This window comes from Atractosteus spatula, chromosome 5 (assembly GCF_055471065.1).
Source record: "Atractosteus spatula isolate fAtrSpa1 chromosome 5, fAtrSpa1.hap1, whole genome shotgun sequence".
NCBI classification, from domain to species: domain Eukaryota; kingdom Metazoa; phylum Chordata; class Actinopteri; order Semionotiformes; family Lepisosteidae; genus Atractosteus; species Atractosteus spatula.
In genome coordinates, this window is record NC_142710.1 from 16,140,597 (window position 1) to 16,167,229 (window position 26,633).

The 26,633-nt window shown below is 40.5% G+C and overlaps 2 protein-coding genes across 2 annotated transcripts in view; one reads left to right on the forward strand and one right to left on the reverse strand.

The window, feature by feature from the left end:
* Positions 1 to 1,481: 1,481 nt before the first annotated feature.
* znf503 (zinc finger protein 503) lies at positions 1,482 to 4,497 on the reverse strand. The gene is made up of 2 exons (XM_088915880.1): positions 3,913 to 4,497; positions 1,482 to 3,388 (listed from the first exon to the last, which is right to left on the reverse strand). Exons 1-2 carry the CDS (start codon positions 4,174 to 4,176, stop codon positions 1,934 to 1,936), a joined length of 1,719 nt encoding a protein of 572 aa, XP_088772006.1. The 5' UTR covers positions 4,177 to 4,497; the 3' UTR covers positions 1,482 to 1,933.
* lrmda (leucine rich melanocyte differentiation associated) overlaps positions 3,089 to 26,633 on the forward strand; it is a 328,324-nt gene continuing 304,779 nt past the window's right edge. Inside the window, exons 1-3 of the mRNA XM_088915763.1 lie at positions 3,089 to 3,192; positions 11,121 to 11,188; positions 11,794 to 11,894. Of these exons, the coding sequence (XP_088771889.1) occupies positions 11,147 to 11,188; positions 11,794 to 11,894 (143 nt within the window). The 5' untranslated portion in view covers positions 3,089 to 3,192; positions 11,121 to 11,146. The remainder of the gene's footprint in view (positions 3,193 to 11,120; positions 11,189 to 11,793; positions 11,895 to 26,633) is intronic.

Consider the following 26,633-nt stretch of genomic DNA (forward strand, 5'->3'; position numbering starts at 1 on the left):
GACAGTAGCGCTGTTAAAACCTGGACACCACTACTGGTCACCTCCCCTGTCCGAAAGCATTTTTTCCCCCCGATTTCTAACAGAGTCGTTCTCTGCAAAGGGAAAGGTCTACAGCATTAAAATGACTTGAGCGTAAAATTAAATAAAATTTTAAAAAGTATCACTTCCCGTATATTAAATGTTTTAAGGCGTTATTTGGTTAAGCTAATAATTCCAGAAGCGACTCCTGAATTGGAAAAATGCTACACATTCTTGTTCAGTAATTCGCAAGACTAAAAAACTTACGAACTGATGACAACTAAAACATTAATAAAAACACCACAAAAAGCATACCACATAATAAATGTACTCCCAATGTCAAACTCACATTATTTTAAAATTAGACGTAGACACGTCACTTCATCACATAATGGACAAAAAAAAACTTTTTTTTTTTACTGTGAATATCCTAAATTTAGACATTATGACAGATGCCTGGCTGTACAGGTTTCTCTTCCGGCAGTCATTTCCCCTTCTCTTTATTGAACTTGAATCTTTATGGAGATTTAAGGGCATTTTTAAAACTGCGATAAAAAAAATCTCTTTGAAATGCCCAAGTGTAGTGTGCATAAACAAAATGTTTAACTGCAGTTGCGCCTTCAATATAGCTGAAAAACCCGAGTTTATATTCGATTGATCAAATTACGCGCTTTCGAAGCTTTTTTTGAACATTGGATATTATTCTTTAAAGTCTTCAAATGTTTCGGTGAGAAATATTAATGAGAAAGGGAAAGTATGGGCACTAGAGATATATTTTAATTCACAAAGTTATTACCCAAGTTATTTCTTTAAGGTAGGGCTGAAATTACGTTTTACGAAGGGCCTTCAAAGACTTGCCACTTCCAATTTAAAATAAAAATCAAAACATGGATTAACTAAAACGCGGTGGGATGTAGACGCATTTTTTTAAAAAAAACGCTTAACATTGTGGTTAATTTGAAATCACTTTTTAAAACATTTTCCACCGTCAAGTCGTGTAATTAATAACACAGACGCACATAGGACAGCTGTTCCGCTTTTCGTTCTAGAATAATTTAAAGAACAGTCTAAATATCCGACAAGAAAGGAGTAAAAATGACGATACGATTTTCCGGAGAGCGTTCCCCCTTTTTAATGCTTTGGTCTGACTTGTAGCTTTGGTTATTTTCGATTCTGATAATCTTGTTGGGGAAATATGCGGAAAACCTTTACAAAGCGATTATGACGTTTATCCCCTGAGAACAGCCGTAGCCTAGACTTCGCCAGATTCCTCCTCATTAAAATGAACTACCTTCGCTACCTGAGAAGCCTGAAAAAGAAATGCAACCAAAAATTAGTAACCAACTTTTGTTAAAACGTTTTTTTTGCACCAGAATATTTATACTGTAAAAGTACACAGATCAGAAATGTCGCTACACATTTCTTTCGGTCCTGTAAACTCACACTTAAAAAAAGACGACGGATTTTTGGAATAGAATTGTTTCTTATTTTTTCCAGAATACATACAAAAAATACCAATTCTCTTTCCATGGTATACACCTTAAAAATAATTGCAATTTAAAATTATAAGGACAAGTTGGGATTTTAGTAACAAACATGCATGTAAATTCTTTTCTTTCAAGGAGACATTAAATAAGAACGTACAATACAATCATAGCAATTTCAAATAAACATCAAAAAGAAAACCCCCTATTTTCATTAGTATTCTACCGTGGGTATTTATAGAGCTCAGTTTGAAAGTAATGCACTTCTGAATTTGTTGGGTTTTTTTTTAAATTCATATATTTTATTACTGTCCCGCTTGAAGCTAACAAATAAATACAGTGAGTCCACGGATCCGGTCCTTAAGTGGACTGTTAATATAAAAGTCATTCTATTTGCGTTGTGTTCTAGAAATTATTCACGTTAGTCCGTTTTACTGGTATCCCAACGCTGACGCTGTGGTCAGTCTCTGTCCATACAGTGCATAAGGCGAGTAGTAGGGTCCAGTAGCTGCAGGAACCGGAACCGGGGCGCCTGGAGTTGGCAAGGGGCTCTTTGAATAAGGGTGGTACCGACTGCTGAGTCCTAAAGCATGGTGCGGGCTCCTGAGTGCCAGCGTGCCCGGGCTCCCGGGGGCTCCCGCGGGGGGCATGTGCATGTGGCACGCCATGGCCGCGGCCGCGGCGCCTACCAGCGACGACGAGCTGGGATAACCGGAGATTAATTTGTCAGTTCCCGTGAAAGCCGTGTGGGTCCGCAAGTGGTTGAGAAGCTCTTCCGAGGAGGAAAAGCGCTTGTCACAAGGTCCGTTGGCCGACACCCAGTTACAGACGTGCGGCAGGGGGTCGTTTGGCAGCATGAAACCATAAGGGTACAAAGGGTGTCCCGCAAAAGAGGGTGGCGAGGAGTGGACGCTGTGCAACGGGTGCGTGGGGTACACGAGTGGGTATCCGGATTTGAGAGCCGCCGCCGCCGCCGAGTCGTGCGTACACGAGGCACTGGCCGCCCCAGCCAAGTGGCTTGCGCAGTGGTAGCTTAAGCAGTAAGGGTCTCTGCAAAGGCTAGCGGACATTATGGACGGCGGCGAGGCTCCCGCTAAAGGGCTCGAGCCGGCCTTGCTGCAGCCCAGCGAGCTCGCGGCGGCGAGCTGTGCATTGACCAGGCTGCTGGACTTCGTCGGGTCTAAAGTCACTCCGTGTGGCAGGAACTGGGGCGGATAGCCAGCATAGGCCCCGGCTAAGGTCCCAGGGTAGGTCATGCCAGCAGGTGGCAGGGGGAAAACAGTCTGGCCGGGCTTGTAGGGCGAGACGGGAGCCACAAGTCCAGACCCGAGAACGGACGCCGACGAAGCCGTGGAAACCGACGAGGAGTCGGAAGTGATGGGTTTCGAGCCCGACGTCGTCTCCTGGTGCTGGTTGACCTCCACGTTAATTCCCGCACAGCTCACGCTTATCCTGCTATGGCTGATGCTGGTGGTGCCAGAGCCCTCGGTTGTGCCGTTTTTACTCGTGTCAGACTCTTTCTTTTCCTGGCTCTCTCCAGACTTGCCCTCCGACGGCAGCGGAGACGCCGAGGTGCTGGAGTTCGGGCTGCCTGTCCTTGGAGTGAACGGCTGGCAGGTGGCGCTCGGCACACGGAAACCAGACTTCTCTCCACTGGAAGTCCCGGAGCCTGGATCCTTCTTCTCTGACGGTTTGGAGTAGGGTTTGAAGCTCGATTTGTCTTCCACTCCAATATCGCTCAGTTTCAAAGGGCCCGATTTGGACTCTTTGTCGCTAGATCCATTCGAGGTTACGGAGGAGAGCTTGGAGGAAGGAGGCGGGTCCGGCTTACCGATTTGCGAGCAGGTCTGTGCCAGGAGGGCCAGTGGACTTTTCTTGGCATCTAGCTGCGTAAAACAAAAAAAAATCAGACAACACATTACGAAATAAAACAGCAATTGTGCACATACGAAGATAAACTTCGTAGCGATCTCATTCTGAAGTCCCGGCAAGCTCCAATCGAGGCCGAGCTGCCAAGCTATAACGCAATGCGTATATCTGGAGCTGTGCGCCAGTTAAGGTGTTAGATCACACTGCGTGTTCTTTCGTTTATGCATTTGACATAGACGTACAATTCGTTGCGATTCCTCGACAAGAACATAAAAAAACATACAGCGGCGCAGAACGCCAAGTTTGCTGCGCTGTTTCAGCTCCAAGTCGTCTAATCACGCATAAACTGTTTCTCCAAATAACCACCTTTAATGTCCCCAATGTGGGGGGTGGGGGGGTGGGGGGACGACAGTACATTTTTAAAGACTTACAGTAACTGCAAAACAGTTATGGTAACATATCTTCTACTAACAGGTATAAAGAAACGTTGGTGTTTAAATCAGCTTTTTTTATTGCAGAAATAGTGGTTTGCACGCCTTACCTCAATTGGACTAACTGGTGTGGACGGCAGGGGCTGAAGGTATTCGGGGTGCAAAATGTGTCCCGTACGCGCCGTCAGCATTTTCAGGACCTTGATTGGAAGACGGTTAGCTTGCCTTAGAGGGTCCGAAGGAGGAACGGAGTGCAGAAAGGGTTTGTTGATGTGAGCCGCGGCGCTGCTATTATTCCCAGAGCCGCTGTTTGCCCAGGCTGCTTTAGTGTGATTACTATTTCGTAGAGCAGAGATCGAGGGCGATGTGATCATGACCCACTTCTCACGGAAATTGTTGGGAATGCATTTATCTGATTCAAGTCGGGGAGGGGGAAGAAATTAAATGTTCATGGCTTCTTTCGGAAATTACGACGACGACGATGATAGTAATAATATTGATAAAAAGACTGCCCCCGAAAAGCGAATAAAATATGTATAATCCTTATGAAGAAAGCCGCAGTCAGGCGTGGGATGCGAGTCTATCGCAGTTCTGAAGCTCCTTTCTGTACCATAGGCTCTGCTCACAGCGCGTCTTCCAACAGATCCGACCGCTAGTCCTCCCAACCCGAGATCTGGCAGAGAAACTCACTTCAAAAGCAGCTGCATTAGTCCGAGATTAAAGCCTTTGCCGCCTTCCAATCAAATGGGACCCCGAGGTGATTGGAGGGTCAAGGGGATGTGACGTCCCACTTTTTGTAGGCGCTTCTATTTTGTTGTCTTCGGAGGGGAGGAGTTCTGTTGTAATATTTTGTTTCGTATGCCCCCTTTTCACTGCAGCTAGAGGTTTTGCTTCCCCCTTGCGCACACACAGCTCGCAGTGAACGTCGCAGGGATAGTTCTGGTTTCTGTGAAAACAGACGCTTAAGTTACTCTGTAAACGTGTGCTATAGGTCAAGCGCTAGTTGGGAAAAGACCCACATCTTAAAAACCGGTTTATCGGTCATTTATAGGATTGCAATATGTAGATTCATTTGAAAATGAATTACAATGACTCTTTATAACTCTTCTTATGAAACGAAGTGGGCCTTTCTGTTATTAATTCCACTACTACAGCACTGAAAGTGATCATTTAAAATATGTTTTCGCAATTTCATTTCCACACCCAACCGTCAATGCGTACAAACTATGCCACTAGGTACTACGAAATTAAAAGCCTGATAGGTTTTCTTTTTTTCCCCCCGTCCTCCAAAAGCGTTGTATTCACACTTAATTAAGTAGTCATGTTTAAATAAAATAATTATCGATCTTTCTTGATGCCTGTGGCTTGTGTCGCTGTCGCGCGTAAACGGCGTATGTTCTGTGTTTCTGCTTTGCTACGTCAAACACAAGATCAACTTATTTAGCGTCGGGGGGTTCAAACGGTCCAATCAGGAGGTGGCGGACGGGAGCGGACCAATGAGGAGGCAGCGGGACGGGGGCTGTCACGTGCTACCCGTGCACTATCCTCCTCCTTTCTGTTTCCCTCTCCGCCCTTCCGTCAACTGTCAATTCGGCTCGACCGCAATCAATCAGTTATTTGTCAGTCCCTGTCAATCCGCCCTTGATTTATGTCAACGTTTGTTGCTGATTACAAGCCTGGTGTGACTGGGAGAAAGAAGGAAAAAAAAACAAGTGAAAAGGATAAAAAAAAGACGGCTCTTTTGAACAGGGCCCGTTCAGTTTTTAAGGAGAGAAGAATTCGTCCTCAAAGTAAATTCAATTTGTATAGCAACAGAAGACAGACGCAGCACGGTTAGGGTGAGCCCTCTGGGCACCCTCTCCGTCTGATTCTGCTTTGTGGGTTTTTATATTGATCTGAAAAGTACCTCTATAGGTTTTGAAGATGTCAAAATAGCCAAGACTCATTTCTCCACTTCAGCGGGGTCGCTTGTGATGCGACGTGGGAACTAGCCTTTTTATATTACCGCGGGACTGATTTTACACACATACAGCTTCTTTCAAGGTTGATACATTTAAGAAAACGAAAATGTTTTTTTTATGACTCCTCGGTTTCATGTCGTGCTGTTACCAAATTAAAAGATTTATAGGTTGTGGATTACGAGGGGGTAAAGGCAATGGCTTCCGTCCCTTCGCTTCTGCAGTTCAGTTTTCTCAGTGTTTTTCACTCAAATGTACGAGTTAATAATCTCTGGGTTTGTTTCCGGCCTGGTTTGGCGGCCCGTGTAGTCCTCGGCACCAACAAAAATGTTGTTCGGAGATGATAACACGTTTGACAAGAAAGTCCAAGGACAGTGCCTCGGAGTCGGGACAAAATTCCTGAACCAGATTCTTTCAGCAAGAACTCGTATTTAAAATCCACCTTTGTCCTGGTAAACACCGTCCCACAGCTGTTGTTTTAAAATACGGGAATCGATAACCTCGATGTTTAAAACAGCTGCGATAAAAAGACGGCTGTGTTTATGTCTGTATGAACGCATACATACACACGCACACATAGGAGAGCCCTGATTTTCTTTCCCCTTTTTCTCACACCTCATCCATTTTCCGTTTTTAATGACTAGTCATATTGATTGATTAAGTGTACTGAAATACGAAAAAAAAGGAGCCGAAACCTTCATTTGTGTTCATTTGCATTAAAGTGCTTGGAACAGCTGTTTTTCCTACAGGACCAGAGAGACTTCTGTCTGTTTTCTACTTGTGTTTATCCTGCCTCCTGATGTGAAAGACTAAGAGATTAATTACAACGAGGGGGAGTCGACTGTGGGAAGAGTTTTTTTTTAAACTTTGGAAATAATGGGAATCAAAGGTGAAAGCAATGTGACTTGAATTTACTTTAGATACAGTAGCCTAAAGAATTAAACTACAGTGGCAGTTTAACAAGATACATTGTCATGAAGTAAAGATGGGACACCGACCTTTATTATTTTTATTATGCGTAGAAAGGCGCATTCTCATCAAGACACAAGTTAATGTTTGTTTAAAAAATCAATGCATTTAAAAAATGCAATACATTAATTTTATTGTCCTCCAAAACAAACGATTAAAATCGCAGCTTCATCTTCGCCCGTTAACTTTCAAATTGATCTAATAAGGATATCAGGCTACCTTTTCTGTTATTGTTGTTATTACATCATTGTAGAACAATAATTGCTCGATATACATTTCTGTAAAGTCACAGCTTTGAATTCCGTGTGTTTTGAGAGGTAGGCAAAATATTTTGTTTTACATAAATATTACATTTCAACGCGCGGAAACAGTTTCTTTCTGGACGCTCCAAATAAAAAAAAACATAATTAACAGTCCAGAGTCCAAACTTAATTTCACCTACGAGCTATTGACAGGGATGTCAAGTCGATTTTATTTGCACACAATGGAAATGATTTATTTTCTTCGGAGAAAAAAAGGAGGGACAGCCAGATCTTTGAGAAAAGAAGTTTAAAAATGCCTTGAACTATTCACCGTTGAGATGGCTAATCAGTATTGAGGTTCCAGGGCAATCGGGCAGCTTTTCAACGCGGTTTTCCTTTCATCTCAAGCTGGATGGAGGCGCTCAATTAAAAGCCTATCAGTTTGTAAGTAAATCAACGCCTATCAAAGTTGTCACATCAAACAAAACGATTATTATTGCAACCCGCCTCCCCTATTAATCTCCTTCTACGGTAATCCGCTTGACAGGTCATCTCAGAGAGCAGGAAAACCTGGAGTGGACGTCGCTGGAGCGACTTCTTTCCAAAATCTGAAAGGAAGGGTTTGCGAAGGTTTGCAAAAACGTTGTCTTGTAATATTTCCTAAACCCAGATTTTCAACATTTTCGATCCGTCTCTCCACACATAAAAATTTGGCAAGTCTGTAATATCAGATAACGTTTCGCGTTTCAGGCTGGGGAGAGAAAAGGTATTTTCTTTTTAATTCGGATTTTTTTTGCTTTCTTCGTGTTATTTTCCTGTAGATGGGAATACAGTTAAATGGTATTTGTCTTGGTTACAAAGCACACTCTAAAAGTAGTACTTATTTTTTTTAAAGTAACTTTGATAAAACAAGGAATAATTATTTTTGTCTTATAGGCCTTACAAAGTTGTTGAGGATGCAGATTTTCCTACTGAAACTTTCAATCAGAGCAGTCGACAAGCTGAGCTCTCAAACATTAGGAAAAGCGTTTTAGAGATGTCTTTGAAAGCACAAGCATTTAATGACATATTGCAGGCATATTTTTCAAACCAGATAACCAGGCTGATTTTTCTTTTCCTTTACTCATTGAGAAACATATTTAGCTTAATCTTACGAGTGCTATAGAATGTTTTTATGCGTAAAAATGAAGAATTTACAACCTGACTTTTACAAAAAAAGAGTAACAGTCGTATAAAAAGACAACACCTGAGCTGAGACCGACTATAAAGTTTGTTTTCGGATCTTACTCATCTCAGCATCTTTAAATTTTCCGTTTCTGATGAGTGTCCCGATTACTAAACACGGAGAACAAATATCTATACTGTAGATATAAACCCATCTCACTCCCCCCCCCCCCAATAATAAAGCCTATATAATAAAACTATTTCACATGAAATAGAAAATCTTAATATTTGTATCCATGTTAATTGTTCGAAATACTTCTGCATAGTAGCCTACTGTGAGATATTAACCGCACTGCACTATGAAATGTGGAAATTATTATTGTCCTCTAAAGTCCAATAATACAAACAAAATCGGGCATTACAAAAAAAAACGCAATTTGGAAAAAAAAGGGCGTAACTTGAATTGTACCATTAATAAATACTCTGTCTCGGACACGTACGGAATGCGGTCTGTCAGCTTTCAACCTGTGCCCTCCACAAATGGAATACATCATTTTCAAAAGGGCTCCAGAAGTACCGAAACGGTTTCTAATATAATTCATACATTAAAAGGGTGTCTCGCTGATCAGAGAAAAAGTTAAAAATATGCAAAAGGCTTTTTTTTGATTGATAACAGGGTTGCTGTTTTCTGCAAAGGCTGTCAGGGACTGACACAGTGCTTGAGTTATTAGGGCAGAGAAGGGCAACCATACATTTCCAACGTCAGGCAAAAACTCTCTTTATTGTCTGCGTGATGGATGGGCTTCTGCACCAGACACCAAATACTCGGTATTACCCTTAAATGGGAACACATTTTTCGTGGCTATAATTCATGATATTTAAATAGAAAGTTTGAAATGCCTACCTATATTTCATACCGGTGACATATTTATGAATCTCTCCCTGCATGCAAATATAATTATTTACAGCACAGAAGTACCATATGTGTTAGAAATCTTTCAGCTCTTTTCTTAGTGGACAAACGCCTTTCGTGGGACGGAGACAGGATGTCTCTTCAAATATAAGAAACTGATAAAACGCTATAGAGTACAGTATGGTAGTCTCAATTAATTCTGATGCAGTGCCAGTCGCACGGGTTTTTTCACACAAATTACTGTGTCTTTTACATTACACACAGCGGAAATTGTTTTCGTTTTTTTTGTTTACTTAACTACAATTCTAAATTAAATGACGTATATTTTATTGCGGTAATTTCATTCTAAAAGTTTAATTACCGCTGGACTTTCCAAATGGTTGTGTTAATACAGTAACTGTACAATGTAAATGGTAAGACAGTCATGAAATAGCATCGACTTTTTTAAAATGAAACAAAACAAAAGCAATTTCAAAAAGTTTTATTTCTTATTAAACGCGAGTTTAGTGAAAGGATGTTCCTAAAATATATAAAAAAACATACAAGCCGTATTATTTTGAAGCTGAAAGACTAGAAACTGCAATTGCGCAGACATAATGCCTAAATAACGCTTTCAAACACATATATTATGCATCATTATGAATATAGAGAACACATTTAATTTGCATTTCAAATCCGAGCAATAAAACAGAACAGGGTAGCAGATGCATTAAGGTTTTAAAATAAGTCAAATGCAGTACAGTACAAAACTCGGTCAGCGACATTACCTGAGATAATAGGTTATTTTGTTCCGATGTAAAAAGACAGCGGAAAAAGAGTAAAGTTCAGATATACACACTCCTTTAATTGCCTTTGTGGACACGTTACAAACAATAAACAATATCAGAAAAAACACATAATACCAACATTACTCAAATGCATCCGAAATGACACTTGGAGACCCCGCCTGGCCGCAGTCCCGGAGCTACACAACCAGTCTTTTCAGTGCAAGACTTCCGCTTGGGGGAGGTGCCTCGTGACGCGTCCCGCGAGCTCAGCTCCGAGCCCGCAGCTCTTCCCTGGACAGCGGAGCTTGCGCGAGCAGGCTGGGCTGGCCGGCGCAGAACAGCGCGGCTATTCAAGCGAGCGAGCGGTCACATTCTCTTATTTACATATATCTCGGCCATCTGAATATAGCTGGCTCAAATCCATCGAGTATCTAAATTAACATGTGTGCAAGCTACTTACACGGCTTGCATAGGTGAAATGCACATCATTACGACGTATGTTATGTGCTTTAACCATTTGTTGTTGGTATGTAAACTCAAGCAAGAAGATACGCCAGCAGAACTGCATGTAAACCACAGTGATTTCCTTAGTGTGCGATCAGCGTAGTTTAATCTCCTTGTAATCTACTTGTGGTTTAGGCGTTTCATCTGAAACTTTGTTTTCAATGTACTTTTGAAAGTAGCTTTAGCTTCCGTTGTTCAATTCAATGCAATTCAATTCAATTTATTTTTATAGAGCGCCTTTCACAACAGGTTACCCCAAGGCGCTTATTCCCGGCACAGAAGCAATTACGACCATTAACAATTTAAATGACTGTCCTTAAATCCAAAATCAAATACAGCATTTATAATTGTTTTTACCATTACTACTAATAATCTCGGTCTTTAAATGGATTGTTTTGTTTATTCATTTAACCCACAATACAGTCTCTGGCCCTATATAGTGTAATTTAATAAACCTCTTGAAATTAATTCTATAGGAAGAGGTTATTATAATAACCCGATTAATGATAAATATATATCCGCGTCACAACTAAATCGCACGCACTTGATAAACTCCCAAATTTGAGGCAGTTGAGAGATTTCTCTGTGCAAATCCAGTAGTAGCGCGTGCTTCCGCCTGAGATCAGCTGACTGCCAGAGTGCGGAAGAGGTGAAACTGGGAACATTAAGCTGTAGAAAGGGAACGTGGAAACTCTGCCACATTTAAAAACACAGCTAAAAATACACGTCTGTAGTTGTTCCACTCGTTTTGAACTAGAACAGAGATCCGCTTGCAGCTCTCCCATTTTCTTTCTCACACAGACATCTCGAATTGTCACCATACAGTGATGGCAGGCAGCGAGTCAAGGGTCGTGATGAATGGGACTCAAGTAAGTGTGAAATATTCCAAACACTTGCTTTTGCACGTTTCCTTTGCGCTGCACAATTTGGGCTTAATGTCAGCTCGTAGCCACTCAGGATCATTTCACTTATTAGTTTAATTCAGTTTTTGTTTTTTCAATTGTGACTTCTGATACTAATGAGCTGCTCCTACTGTATGTGGAAAGTGTAGCACCATCATAAGACTTAAGTTGTAAGTTAGAAAACCGAAGAGACTCAAGGGCACACGTGTGCATGCATTACTAAGTTAGTGCAAACTCACTTGAAATAGCAGAGTTGTGGGCTTTATGGTATAGAAGAACTCAAATCACATGTGCACATTAGGAAAACATAACCTGCATGTGAAATCGATTGATGATGAAGAATAAGCGGTTAATATTTTTCACATTCTTCACAAGATGAGAACTGCTTCTTTCCAGCTTTCTTACTTTCTCCTGTCTGTAAAATCAAATGGCCTTTCAACCCTTTTCCTTTGTGTCTGATGCTGTTGCCCGTGAGCCAAAAGCAGCTGTATGATTTGTTTTGCGTTTCAAGTTATGGTGTACTTTTTCTCAGTTTCTGAAGGTGCATTGTTTTTTCCACGTGGTATTTACAGGTGAGTTATATCGGACAGGACTGTGAAGAACTCCCAGAATTCTTAGGAGTGCGCTTTGGCAGGCTGGCAAAACGACTGGATCTGAGCTTTAACTCGCTGAGGTAAAGACCCCTCCCCCACCACGCACCCTGCTCTGTCATGTTACTTTCTCCCAAACGATGCAAAATTGATCTGAGAGGCAGTGCATTGTCCTTGGTGCGTTTTTGTACTGTCTTGCTTTATGGTTTGGATAATTCAAATGAAAACTTTGCTTTGGAGCTTATTTCCCTTACTAAGAACATGCCGATATTTTAAACATGGACACCATAAGCAATATTCCCAGTAGTAGAGGCCAAAGCACACTATAACTACATTGTGTCCTGACACTGTTCTCACGATATGTTGGATATAGGATGCAGTATTACATATGCAATCCAAAGTTCTCAGAAGCTACCACAGATGCTAGTTGGTCTATGATCTGTTATGTTTAATTGAAGTGAGATGAGTGAGTGCAGGCATCAAGAGATTTGTTTAGCTTACAGCACCTCAATTAAAGGGGAACTCTGCCTCAAATTGTGGCCTGTTTTATGTGAAAGCACAGATATAACTGTGCATAATCATGCTAATGTGTACATTCCTATGCAATTAAACCAAAATGTTGGGCTTGCTGTTGTGTACTTAGCCAGTTATCCAAGCAGGAGTCTGGCTTTGAGAAGTACTGTTTGTCGCCACAGAAGCAGTTGTCTTAGGCTGAACCCCGCAAGTCTGGGTCAAATAAGCTGATGGACATTTTGCAGGATGGGAATATAAGAGGTCCTATCACTGTCTTTCAGAGCACTCTTAAGAGGGAGGGAAGAAAGCCAGTAAATCTATTATCTAATTGGGGAATTTTATTAAGATCATTGTTAATATGCTACATATTATCATCTATTTTACATGTTGCAGTCAGTATTACCACAGATTCCCTCTGTGGTCTTCGGTTTTCAGAAAGATCAGTTGCTTGATTCACATGTTACTCAATTGCGCAAATATCAGAAATTAAGCTATTACTCCTCTTTGGAGATTCACTGGATGGGTTGCAAGATTTTCAGTTAGAAACAGTGGAAGATCATTTTGCTTCCGTGAAGAATTTTCTCCTCTGGTGGCCTCTAGCAGGTAAAGTTTCTCAAATGCTGCTGTCTTCACACTTGGCAACAAGTCATCACATTTGAACATTTTCTAATGGACTTTGTTTTTCCAGACTTTCCCCATTCTTAGGAGCCCAAGTACATTTATTAAGCAGTTACTTCATTGGGGTAGAGTAGCCCAACTTTTAGAAAGAGCAAATGCATTTAGTTGTATCAGGAAATGATGAAGCTTTCTATCTACTGATTTCTGCTTGATATTCAGTAAAAGAATTAGGTTAACATGGACTTGAGTTCCCTCTCCTTGGATGTTCCACTGTATTCTTTATAAGTGCCTCTACTGAGTTAAGTCACAGAGACTCTGATTTGCAGTGATTGGAAGAGGTTGGACACCATATTAATAATGAATTCACATTGTATTATCTAGACACTTTTAAACCCATTATGAGTAGGACTGTCTCTTTCACTCAGTTGCAGTGGATTAATCTTTACAATTGGTTTAATTAACAATGGAGGCTTGAAGAAGGAGGGAGCATTATGACAGGTACTCCAATTATCTGCATGATGACTGTATTCATGTATTGTACATGGCCCTACTGACTTTTAAGTGCAAGCTGAATTTGGTGTTACTTAATATTTTTAGAGTGTGGCTTTTAGAGAATCTCCTCTGCTCAGACACATTTTATCTTTACATCTGTGCACAAACACGTTTTACAAGTCGTGTTCTGTTGTGTAAATTATAACCGTACTGTGTCCATTGCAGACTTTGTGGTTGTTGCTTGATATTGCAAAATCTTCCTGCCTGATTTTTATATCCCTTTTCTGTTTCAGTTCTGTGCAGCTGAGAAGTGCTGGATTTGGCATGATAATGCAAAACAAAAATATTGAGTGGTACAAATATAATTGAAAGGTTGCTGTATTAACAACATTCTGTGTATTTATTGTACAGCATGCATCAATTGTACATCAATACATTGCATGGAAGAAATTAACATTTCCAGTGACACATGAGGCTTCATGCAATGAGTAGAATTTCAATTCACAGCTGAAGTGGCCTCCTATTATGCTGTTATTTTTCTATTTTGTGATCCAAAGTCCATACTATGCTTAATGATAAAGCTGTGTGTTTGATATATAGGCTGAATTTGACCTTAATAAGCAGGATTTGCTCTAAATGTTCTGTGAAAAACAGATTCTGCCCTAGTTAATAATAAATGGTATTATTCAGGTTTTGATTTTTATGGTGTACAATTAACACAGTCATTAAAACTATTTTCTCTCTCTGCACATTGATGAATTATCACTTTAGCTCCTATTTAGTTGATTAATTACAAAAATGAGAAGCCCATGGTAAATACACTCAAAGGTGGATATAAATCAGTATTTGCTTCGAATGTTTGAATATAATATTTGAGAATACGCCACATGTTTGGTCACTTTCTAGCAAACGGGTGCATTCCTGTACAGTTCTAGCGTTTATCCATGTCAATAACGATAACATGTCCACTATAGCCTCGACTGTATTGTTCTTCTTCGTTGTCCGAGTATTCTGCCTTCAGTATCAGGAAAGTGTGATAGGCCCTAGCTTTCCTATGCACTGGATATAGAAAAGTTTTCTACTCACTTAGTTATCAAATCTTTTGCCTTTTTTAAAAGGCTGTTTAAAACGTTTACTTAGAACCGAGTTTTCAGGAATTATCTGTAGCTATTGCTGAATTGTTTGTGGTGTCCTCAGACATTGCCTTTGTGTTTTGTTGCCAGTGATCGAGTCCATTAATAAGTTGCTTTTCATTCAGCCCATCAGTGAGAACAGAGCTGTGGTAAATAGAGGAATCCTATGTAATGAGATTTGCTATGGATGCCAGTGGGAAATGAAACCATGTGATTTCATCCTATGACTTATTAAAAAAAGGAATCTGGAAAAGCGGTCAAACAAAACAAAATCATCTTTAATCTTCAAGGCTAAATAACTTGAATAATTACATGTATTATTCCAAACAGCCCTGTGCTGGTTTGCATTGTTTTGTTTTACGTTTTATGTTTTTGTTTGTGTGTTGCTTTCTGTGTGGATACACATAAGGATTTTCTTTAAATGGTGTCCAGACTGAAAGGGATGTGCTGAAAGCCTCCATGTGTATTATTAGGAGTTGTGACTAATATTAGTCACCAGTATGCTGTACTATATCTTTTGACCCTTAAGCATAGTTATATCCTTGAGCACCAGCTTTGCTTAAGCATACGCTGTAATCCTTTTTTAAACAACCTAACTTTGTGGAACATCGTACAACATTTAAAAAAAATGTGACAGTTCCAAGGTGAAAGTCTTTATTTAGGTGATGTGATTCATACTTTATTCTGGTTGTGGTATAAAGAGATCATCACAAAGCTTGAAGTTAAAAGCCTGTTTTTTTTTTTCTGGTTAGATTTGAGTCAACCGAGTCTACAGTACATCCATTAAAATGACTGTGCTGTACTGGAGTAGTACATCTGATTGAACATGCTGACTGATGTAATTGTCATTCCATGTTACTGTCGTTTCTTCTGTGGCCAGGCTGCCTGGAAAGCAAACGTGTGAGCTGACCTGGTGCCACAGGGGATCACAGCTGCTCAAGCACGGTCCCAGGTGCAGGTGTGTGCAGTGCAAACCTGGCTGACTGATGTAGAATGGGGGTGTGCAGCCCAGCTCCTGCCAGGATTCAGTAACCTGGGTTCAGAGCCACACAGCGCCACTCCCCAGACAGCGGTGAACTCCATTAAGCTGGGAGAATTCAACGCTCTCCAGGTTCCACAGACAGATGCCCACTTCTTTAACGGGCTTGGTGCCAGCAGCACCTTTTAGAAAGCTGAACTTGAAGTCATTGCCAACCTGGGGTGTTACACTACTGACCTGGAACAGGCAGAGATTCGGCTTGAACGCTGTGCTCTGGCTTCAAGATCTGGTAGCTACTCCATGCCTGTTACTGGTGCATTTGATAGGAATCGGTTTTGTAAAACTTACAAGTTTCGTAACTTATTCTCTTGAATGGCTGCAGTGGTAGAGGTATCCGTTCAGGAGAAAGATGGGTGTATCCAGCAGTGCTAAACGGACATGAGTGGTTTTCTTACAGCCTTCATTAGAAAGTGTTTTCAACACGATCTGATTAAATGGCGCACTGTGATATTAGTAGATTTGAGAGCTGTTAGAATGAAGCAGTCTGAGGAGCCCCCTAGACTGCTGGTTGTGAGTCTTGTTTTGGTGAGGGGGAACCAAGTTTGTACTAGCGCTCTTGTTAGATTTTGGATTTTGAAAAGGAGGTGCTTTGTTATCTCCAGATAATCAGATCTTCTAAGTGCTGGTATTTTAATTTGTTCAGGACTAAGTGAGCCCTTTTCACCGTGGCTTGACGTCATGCTGCAGAGATGGCTGCTTCTCTAATGGAGAAGTATTGTAACAATAGCAATTGTGAATATATCAGCATCTCAGGCTGATATTAATGTACCTGTCATGCACAAACACATTTCTGCATTAAGTGCATTTTAATATGTGCATTATTTGGCCTGGGATGTCATCGAGACATCAGAGACCCTTAAGCACAAGAGAATGGGGCCCTGCTGTGGCTGCATAAAGGGCTTGATCAATAAATGTGACATGTTAATGCAGAGCAAATAGAATAAAAGATTTCTGTGACAAGACATGAAAAATCACCTCGTGGCAGCTGGTATGGTGATGCCATTTCAGCGGCGACACTAGCAAAGTTGATCTGACAAGTTAAAAGAAGAGATGATGGTTATAAGGTGCTTTTGTTTCATACTTCTTTCTTGACCTGTCAGGTATTGAAGGAGTCTGAATGGCCCTTTTTTGTCATGTGAAAATTGTAGTCTGAGGCAGTTATCTCTACTCAGATTGTGAATTCTTCTGTTTAATTGATTCGCTTTGAGCTTGATTCTGTCACATATTAATAATTGCTAAATCCTGTACAGCTCCACTGTGTCACGCATAAATGTGTACATATAAGAAAATTAATATCCTTAATGAACCAATGCTTTGAAACTAATATTGCATGAAATCTGCTCTGCCCTTTCATTTGCTCAAGGTAAAGCAACAGGGTTTTACTGAACCACCCTGCACAATTCTGCCTTTCTGATGCCCAGCAAGTGCCAGTATAGCATGAATTAACAAGAAACAGTTATCATTCTGTGGTTAGCAATTAATATTGTATGCATAATTGTGAGGAATTGCAATCCCTTATGTGCAGTGCAAACTCAGTGAGTTTATTTTTTGCTCTTTCTTTAGGTACAGTTAAACAATGATAGAAACCTGACTTAATTTCATAGCTTTATAAAAAAACAATGGTCACATCCATACATTAACTATCCAGCAGCTACAATGTATTGTTCTTGGTGGTTGGGTACATATACAGATGTGTAATATATTGCATTTCATGATCACAAAATTCAGCATTATTTCAGTCCGTGAAAGAGTTGGTTGATTTTTGTTTCGAGTGGGTCGCAGTATTTCCGTCCTGGTCGAAGTGGGGTGGGAAGCGGTCGTGGGTGCTTGTGATGTTCGACGTTTACCCAGATCAGTGAAACACTAGTGAGACCATGGGGGGGTCAGCATTCCCATTGGCAGCAAGTGTCTTTCCAAACCACTAAAGGAACTGTCCAGTGTGTAATGCAGTGGCCTCACGTTTGATAAATCTCTAAGTCAACAAAGATTGAAATGCTTGTATACATCTATTTTCAGTGTGTATTATATATTTTGTGTTTTTTTACAGCTTCTTTGATATGTGCGTTTTAAGTGCACGCCAGTCTGTAGGGTAACAGTCTCATTGTTTACACTTTTTCCGCATCTTTTCCCCTTTGCATAACCGAGCGTGTCACAGCTCTGCACGTTGCACGCTCCTGGGGTTTTGTAAGAAAGGGCTATGGCTTTGTGGCTGGAGAGGTAAACGTTTGGCCAAGATCATGCTCAGTTCCAGCTCTAGTCGGGAGTGACCACTGACCAGCTGCCCTTGTCTGGCTCTGGTACTTTTCAGGTGCGACTATTTGCGCGTTCATAAATCTTCTTAAGTGCTACGTAGACTGCAACCATTTCTTGTGATGTGGCATGCATTTTCTGTGCACGTTGTAGTGTGGTATGCTGCACAGTTGAGGAGAAATTGACAGAATGGCCAAAAGTAATGAGGCCCAGTGTTCATGGTGCATCCCATATCTGAATGTGCCAGCACGAAAGGTAACTGGCTAAAGACATTTAGTGTTTACTTGCTTTTTATGTTTCAGAGCACTCAATGAAAAAAAAATCAACATTGTATGCATGTTAAAAAAACATTGAATATGACCCTGTAAAAACACCCCTGACTCTCACAATGGTCATTATTTTAAAGCTGTATTTAAACCCATTTGCAATTTTGAAATGTTAGAGGTGAGTCAACACTGCCTGTGTATTTGTGTTTCTCTCATCTCCCCAGTGCAGCTCATTTAGAAATCAATTTTGAAAATGAAATATTTATATGTATGACATTCTGTAAATTATTAATATACTGAGGCATCTATGATGATGTCGCATTATTGGGGATCAGGCTCACTGTATGAACAAAAGACATCTGACTGGAGTGTGAAAAGACTTGCTGTTTTCTTGAAAAGCTCGTGCCTAGGTTTAAGTTTGAACAAACACGCAGGTTTTCTACTTTGTTGCACAGAAACAAACGCATGTGCATCATATACATGTTACAGTAAATATATGTGCTTCCAAAGATGGAATTTGTTTTTCATGGTCATCGAGAGAAGAAATTTCGCACTGGCCTAAACTCCTAGCACAGTCCAAAGAGATGTGAAGAATTTGCCTGAACGACAGGATCTTGTTTTTCTCATCAGATATTTGAAAAGCCAACTGCTTTAGGTATGGTAAAACCTATTGAGAAACTGACAAATATATACTGTATCTCACTTGTTTCATGAGAATAGACTTATTATAAACTGTTATCAGTATCAGAGGCGCTGTCTATTAGACTCATGGATCATTTTTAACCTGTTGCTCCACCCTCCTGGAATGGGCAGGATATTTAATCCATGAGATTTTACCATACCCTAGAGTTTGCTTTCCTATGTGCTGGTGCCCTAGCTCATTGATGGGCACCTGCACGCACACGTCGAGATCCAGATTAACCTAGGCAGCAGGAAGGAAGCTAAAGGAGAACAGGCAAACTCCACACAGAAAGATGGAGTCAAACCCAGGACCCGTGAACTATGAGCCAGCAGTGCTAACCACGCAATGTCTTTAGCTTTTCAAATATATGAATACCCATTTGCAATTAAGTAAACTTTCACATTTCAAACTGTCATTGAATAATCCAATAATTATATGATATTAAACTATATTAAATTTCAGTTTTTTAAACACCCGGTAATTACATAGATACCAAGCTGTCTAACCTTGTGAGCATACAGGCAAAGTACTTGTATTTATTTGTAATTATTAATGGTGTGCAATTTAATAATGATGCAATATTTTCCATGCACATTGTACTTTGCTAGCCTTCCATTCTCCCTGATCTTCGGCTCGTCATTCTAACTGCATAATGTACTAAAATAATCACACTTTTCACCTGTGCCTTGACATGGGTGATCATTTGCACATTAAAGCAAACCTTTTGCAGCTGTCTTGGACTTCAGACAGGTTCCATCTTTGTTAATGATGTTCTTTAACATGAAGCTGAAATCAGACAGGAACCAAGATAAATCTGAGGGTGCATTATCTAGCCTCTGCGCAGGCTGAGCAAAGACTTGACGCAAAAACAAGAGTATTTATATAAAGCAAACCGACCCTTTTTGATATGTTATTGGCTTCTTTATGGACCAGTGCTACTCTTTAAAATGGTTAATGTCTCGTATCCCAATCTAATGAGCAATAGCTTCATGTTAAGACCTATAGATGGTTAAGGTAGCTGAAGCAGTGTAGTGCAGTTTACCCTGTAGTAATGGGGGAGCAGGGTAGCCCATTACTCATATTGCCCTTTGCTCAACAGGCTGTAGTGCCTTGTTAGGCTTAATGACCACCAGACGGAGAGAAAATGAAGGAAGAACAAACCTTGACTAGATTTCCATACACCGCCTGTGTTTTTGCTAACTCGGTTGTCTTTGTGAGGGTGGTGAGGAGGTTTGTCATGGTCATACAATCAAGTTTAATCTAGGCATGCTGATTGCAGATTAGGACCACTGTCTGAGACAGACCTCTGAGCTGCAGGGGCCAGATGATTTGTCACAAAGGGCAGAGCCCTGATACGGGGGGATGTGGGGGAGGGCTGATTGCTCTCTAGAGCTCAGAGGAGTGAGGTAGTCCAAATGGCCACACTGTACCCACCACAGGAGCTGCTACAGAGAATTCACTACACATGGCATGGCCTTGCCGTGCCAGGGGCTTCCTTAGTAACCTCTTCACTCTCAGGGTGTGTTGGTTTGAATAATGCTTCTGAAGGACGAATGTGGCGAATGCAATGCTAGTGTTGAGTACTAGTGTTTAGCTATGAAGTAAATGCTAGTGTTGAATACTAGTGTTTAGCTACAAAGTATTTTCCATTGTCACTTCATTTTGTGCTTTGACAGAAGCACATATAAAGTCTACTGGGGGGGGGGGGGGGGGGTCTCAATTTTGAATCAAAATCCGTGTTGTTGAGCTTCCATGCTGAAGGTGACTTATAGTGCTTCTAGCTGAGGAAAGTTCCAAAAGAAAGAAGTCTGTTAACAATATTATCTAGAAAATTTAGATCAGAGGCAAATATTGATTTGCATTATGCACATTGTGAAAGAAATCTATGCTAAATTTGGAGTATATTGAATGAACATGAGCTGCATGACTCTTTTTATTTAGTCTTCGGCTGGCCATGGAGGGCTTTCTGTGAGGCTTTTCCCATTTATTTCTACAATTGCTTTTATCGTCTTGACTTGAAAAAGCAATAAGCACACCAGAAATATACATGCAATGTTCATTCACACTCACACTCCCCTTGCACCAGCCCTTCTGTAATATGATACTCTTCGATCCTAGTAGGGAATTATATTTTTAATTTGACCACAGGTATTGATGCAGACCTGGTACCCAGAAACGACTTAATGGGACCATGGGTATTAACAAGGTTACTCAGAGGACAGTTGCAGATGGAAAACAGTTACTTGTTAATTGCAGATATGGATCTTAAAAGCTTGTCAGGAGACTATTACTGTGAAAATATGCCCCATGTGGTATTCATACTTAACATTACCTGTGCTTGGTAAATTAATTCTGTCATTCCAAAAAATGTGCAATTGCTCTTTCAATACAGAATGCAAAACTTTTCTTGCTCACATACTTTAAATTCATGTAATATTTTGAAGTAAATTTTGATTTTGCAGAATGTTTTTGTTTTGTCCTGCCCTATGTTATCACTAGTTTTAGTATTTGATATGCAAGACATGAAACTATACGTAAATAATGTAAGCCGGGAGAACACACTAACGTAGCTGTACTTTATGTTTGTCAAACTAGGTTTTAATACCCCAAAAACCAAAAATCGTGAGCCAAATGGTAAACCGAATAAATCAAGTATGAGGCAAATTAAATCAATAGTGTGATTAATCATGTTCCTTCAGCATTGCAAGTCAATTTATTGGTTTCAATATATTAAGGCAGAGTGTGCTATAAGGACAGAAGAAATTGTACATTTCCAGTTAAAAGAATCGTAAATATCTTTGCATGATGAAGAGTAATGGTGTAGACATTTAAACATTTCCATAAAATGTAACAATTCAAAGAAAAATTAAGACAAAAAAACAGTTTTATTCAGGTAATTACTTCTTAAAAGCATCTTCACTTAAAATCTGCATCCAGTTCAGTGAAAGGCTCTCCCACTGTGATCTTCATGCGTCTCCCTGACAGATGAAATAGTTCTGATGGTCTTCATAGCATGTTAATTTGCCCTGTGGAAAGACATCACCCCCGATAAGTGTAGATATTAAATTCGCAGTTGAGAGATGCCTTTCAGCAGAATGACAGGGGACTAGGTTGCTGCTTGATGTACTGTACCTTAGGAACAAAAAACCCTCAACTTGGTACTACTTCAGGAGTATGAGTGGAAAGCTTGGATCAGTGTGTGCATATGAAATATTTAGCAGGATTTTTTGCATCAACATTTCTTTTCCTCCATGCAGAATATTCGTACCCAAATATGTGCGGCTCACACCACTAGCTTCTGCTGATGCCCCATTGCTGTAAGCTGTGCGGCAGGTTCAGCCCCCCGAAATTTCGAAGGTGGATCACATCTCGAGAAAAGGGAAAGCTGTAGTGAGAGAGAGGCATAGGAAAGCATCTGACTCCAAGTTAAGGAGCTGCCTGGCATGTTTTTCCCATTTTCATGCAGTGCATCTTTTTCAAGGTGCCTCATCAATTAGTTAAAGCTGCGACACTGAGAAGCCTTTAATATTAAAATGAAAAAAAAAAAACCCACAGGGAGATTATGTTGTCGTCCACTTGCCACTAGGTGGGTATTTCATGCAGCTTTCTGCAGTCGTGCTACATCCCAGGGGTGACACCACTCACCTCCCCGTCGTGACTGGAGTCAATGGCCGGGACTGCTGGTGGTTTGACAGCTGACATCTAACCTCTTACAGGACATGCTGAAGAATCTGGGTGGCCTTATCCCCCTTCTTGAGAGGAGCACACGCCCCGTGTTAGCGGGGTTCCTGGCACCCGTCATGAAGTGAATCTGTGCACAAAGCAAGGCACACACCTATTTTGGCTTTTTGTTGGCTATTGGATGTGTACTGTACAGTAAATTGAGAACTCGTGTGGTTGTTATCAATTAAATGAGCTAACAGTAGTCTTAAATAAATAGCGATCACTTCTGTGTTGGTGCGAGCAGGTCTTGATCACTATGACCAGAACACTATGATGACGATTCAGACCAGCCTTGCAGTGTATTTAGGCAGAATTGTTATAGTTGGCAATAATATACAGTAGGTTACGAAAACCCTGCTTCATATTTGCAAAACCTACAGTAGCTGCACTGAATAAGTGTGTTCCAGGTGAATCCACTTCTTGTTTAAATACTGTAGATGCAGTTGTTTAAAATTTTATCAGATCAGTCCGATTGGGTCAAAACAGTGGCACATTAAATGTACAATGAAATAAATGATGGCGCTAATACTTTTTGGTGCCCTTTGCATGTGTAGTGTTTGAGATACAGATTGGGCTGTATATGCCCAGGCCTTGAGCTCTGACGTTGAGTCGAGGAATGTTTTCTGCTGCTTCTTACCTCTCTGCCATTAGGTTACGAGTTTCTTAAAAATGTGGCGTCCGTGTGCTTCACGCAGACAATGACAGATGACAAAATGTGCATTGGAAGTTGTTATTTCTCAGACTGTGTAAGGATGAATAGCTCTGTCTTTTGGTCACTTTTGTTGAAGTGGTTAATTTTATGGCCTAAGAGGACATTATAATATATGTGCTAGTAATTCTACCCTCCCTGGTTTCATCAAACACACCTGTTCTGTGTGTTCCAGCAGCAGTGGAGCTTGCATGTTGGTGACACACTCATTCACCCAAGCAAACCTGTGATTCTTTTGTACCGTTGTGTTGGGTTCTGTGATTTTCTCTTCCTCATAAGACTATAAAAATGTTTACATGCAAGAGGAGGCCATGCGGCCAGTGTTGCGGTGATTAGTGTGTTTGGTAGGTGGTAGCTATTTTGATTAACTCATTGTGTATTTGTGTAAAGTTTAATGCAGTGTGGTAAGACAACTGAAAGTACGTTTTTGGTATAATCAAGATCAAATTCCTGCCCCGAGGAAATGAAAACTTCACATTTCCTTAAACTTTCATGCAAAAAATTATAGGAAAGTGATATGGTCTAAACGGAAATTGTGTAGTATTTGTGAGAAATGTATCTTCATCATCATCACATGGCTGTCCATTTGCTTTTTCACAGGAGTAGGAGAGGAGCCATTTTAAGCCCCTTGCATTCCAAATAAACCTGTTTAAGCCTACCTGCAAGTACCCATGATGGCAGCCGTTTTGCATTTTAATGACAAATCAAGTACGCTAACTTGCATTTTAAACGAAAGTGCTTTAAATGTCTCTGGCTGTCAGAATGGGATGTTAGCAGCTTGATGAAAAGAGAACAAAGAAGACAAAGTATGAAGCCTAGATACAGCGAGAAATGAAATAAAACCTTGTATGGCCTGTCAGGGGTGTCAGTTGATATTCATATCTAAAGCACATTATAGCATTACTTTGCAGCTCATAGCTTACTCATCTGTCTTTTTTAATTCATCACGTTCGAGACTGTATCTTTTAAGTCCCAAGTGTCAACACTGGAAGCATCTTGTTAATTGACAAATGAGTGTCACAAAAGTGAATTGCTGCCTTTACACCAGAGCCAGGTAGTCTCTGTTGTTTTTGATGGGGCTATTATTGGCATAAGCCAGTATAAGACATCAGTCTTTGCCAGAATGAGAAGTGACAGCTGAAGAAGGGCTGTCATTGTCTTAGTGCATGTTCAATCTGCAGAGATGCTGGTATGAAGATAAAATGTCAGTTAAAAGAATATGAAAAACTATCTGAAGGAAGTCCTTAAATTACTTGGAAAGTGGGCCTGGGAATTGGTACTTGGTTGGAAATCAGAATATTTCAGTTTAGATCTATCAGGCCCATTTAAAAATAATATTCTTGAATAACTAGATCTGTTTATCATGCGTTTAGGAAAATGTAATGTTCTTCAAGCTTAATTAGGCTCATGAAACTGAGGACAAAATACCTTCAGAGAGATATAAGCTTATTTATTAAGAGTTTTCCTCTTAGACAAGCCTTGAATTGGCTCAATAAAAATATGCAACATTGCATCTTTAGTGTTTATTTGCATTTATTTTGGAATATTGAAATTGCTCTTCTTCAATTTGCTGTTTGTTATTATTTTTATCCCGGACTGATGAGCAACATAAGAAAATAATAAAAGGTATAGTCTTTTTAGGCTGACAAGACAAAAACCTTTAGAAAAACAATTTATATTTGTAAATGTGTGGTATGTTGGTAATCTAAAAAAATTTAATGCAGCACGCCCTGATTCTTAAAGGAAAGCCTCTTGGTAATATAAAAATTGGCCAGATTCTGATTGGATCTTTCAAAACTGACAGCTGCTGCTCGAAAAACCGCACATCTACAACTGTAAACTGTAGCAGGTGATTGGGAAGGTTTCTTCCATTTCTGAATTGACCATATTCTGCAGTAGAGAAGACTATGGAGGGACCTGATCCAGTACAAGTCCTAAAAAGACACCTACTGTACAAAGTCAACCCAGTGGATTTCTTCAGAATAAACAATGAAACACAAACCAGTAGGCACAAGTAGGAAACTACATGGAAGTGCCTCCCGTTCTCAGTTTTAAATGCAATTGTTTGTGCGAAGGGTTGTGGGATCCTGGAACAAGATACCCAGCCATGTTGTGGAAGCTGATACCCAGGTACCCATGTTTCTTTCAAGAAAAAGCAGAATTATTTTCTGGGATCAATTAGCTACTACCTAACAAATGGGCTTCATGGGTCGAATGCAGGAGATATTGCTGTACAGTATATCATTTAGAATACATTTAGAGTAGCCAGTTATATTTGTTTTGCCCACCCTGTGCGTTTTCGACATCTTGGCTCACAGCTACAAACCTCGTGACCGCACACAGGAGAACGAGAAAGTGTACACTGTAGGCAGATGGCACGCATCTTTTAATAGGTAACACTCAGGCAAGGCAGTGCCATACTGGAGATTCAGTGCCGTTGATGATTGCTCTCCTCGGCATGCCTGTAAGCACCCAGAAGACCACAGAGGGCACTGTGTCGCTGAGAACTGGGAGAACCCTGACTGGCTATGCTCACCCCACCCTTGCAGCACCCAGCCAGTTGTGCATCACTCCCAGGTCATAGTCTGCTGGTGACATGACCCAGGCGTGAAACGTGATGCACAGTATTGGCTTATGTCCATGATTTAGTCAGGACAGATGAATTGGCCACACGGTTTGGACCCCATATTGAATTGGATCAAAAACATTCTTTTCACTAAATGCGCTTGGGGAATTGGAAAGAAGATTGAAATATTTATACGAGGACATGTTCCCTCCCAAGATTGTTTGAAACCATTTGCTGCATTAGGAAAAACAGCTAGCATGAGCAAATCAAATTTCAGGTGGCTTAAATTTGCATCTTTACATGTGGTGCGACATAATATCTGTAGCATAATGTTTTAGTTCTGTGAAAATCACTGAGGAATAATAGCCTGTGGGAATTATTTCACAACTGAATAAAGACGAGTGGTCGCATAATTTGGCAGCAGTTTAAGATTAAGATGAATTAATGGTTATGATACACATATAGGACACAGTATACACTCTAGCAAAAAATGACCTTGCCCATGACATTGTTTCTCCTGAAGAGCGAACAGAAAAATGTGTCATGTCTTCTTCTAAACTGCGTTTATTGTCATTCCACACACCTAAAGAAGACCGCCATAACCAAAATATTTTTCTGTTTTCTCATTTAATTTTCAGAGTGGACTTAAACTCAACTTTTGTGTAAAAGGTTGTGGTTATGCTTGGATACATCTAGGAACCAATAAACATTCAGTCCAGAAATAACCTTGTTTGTGAACTTTGACTTCTCCTTATGGGGAAATGCAAAACTTATAGCTCCTTAGAGAGAGCACAGAAGGTCATGCTTATTCTGGCACACAAATACAAAGTC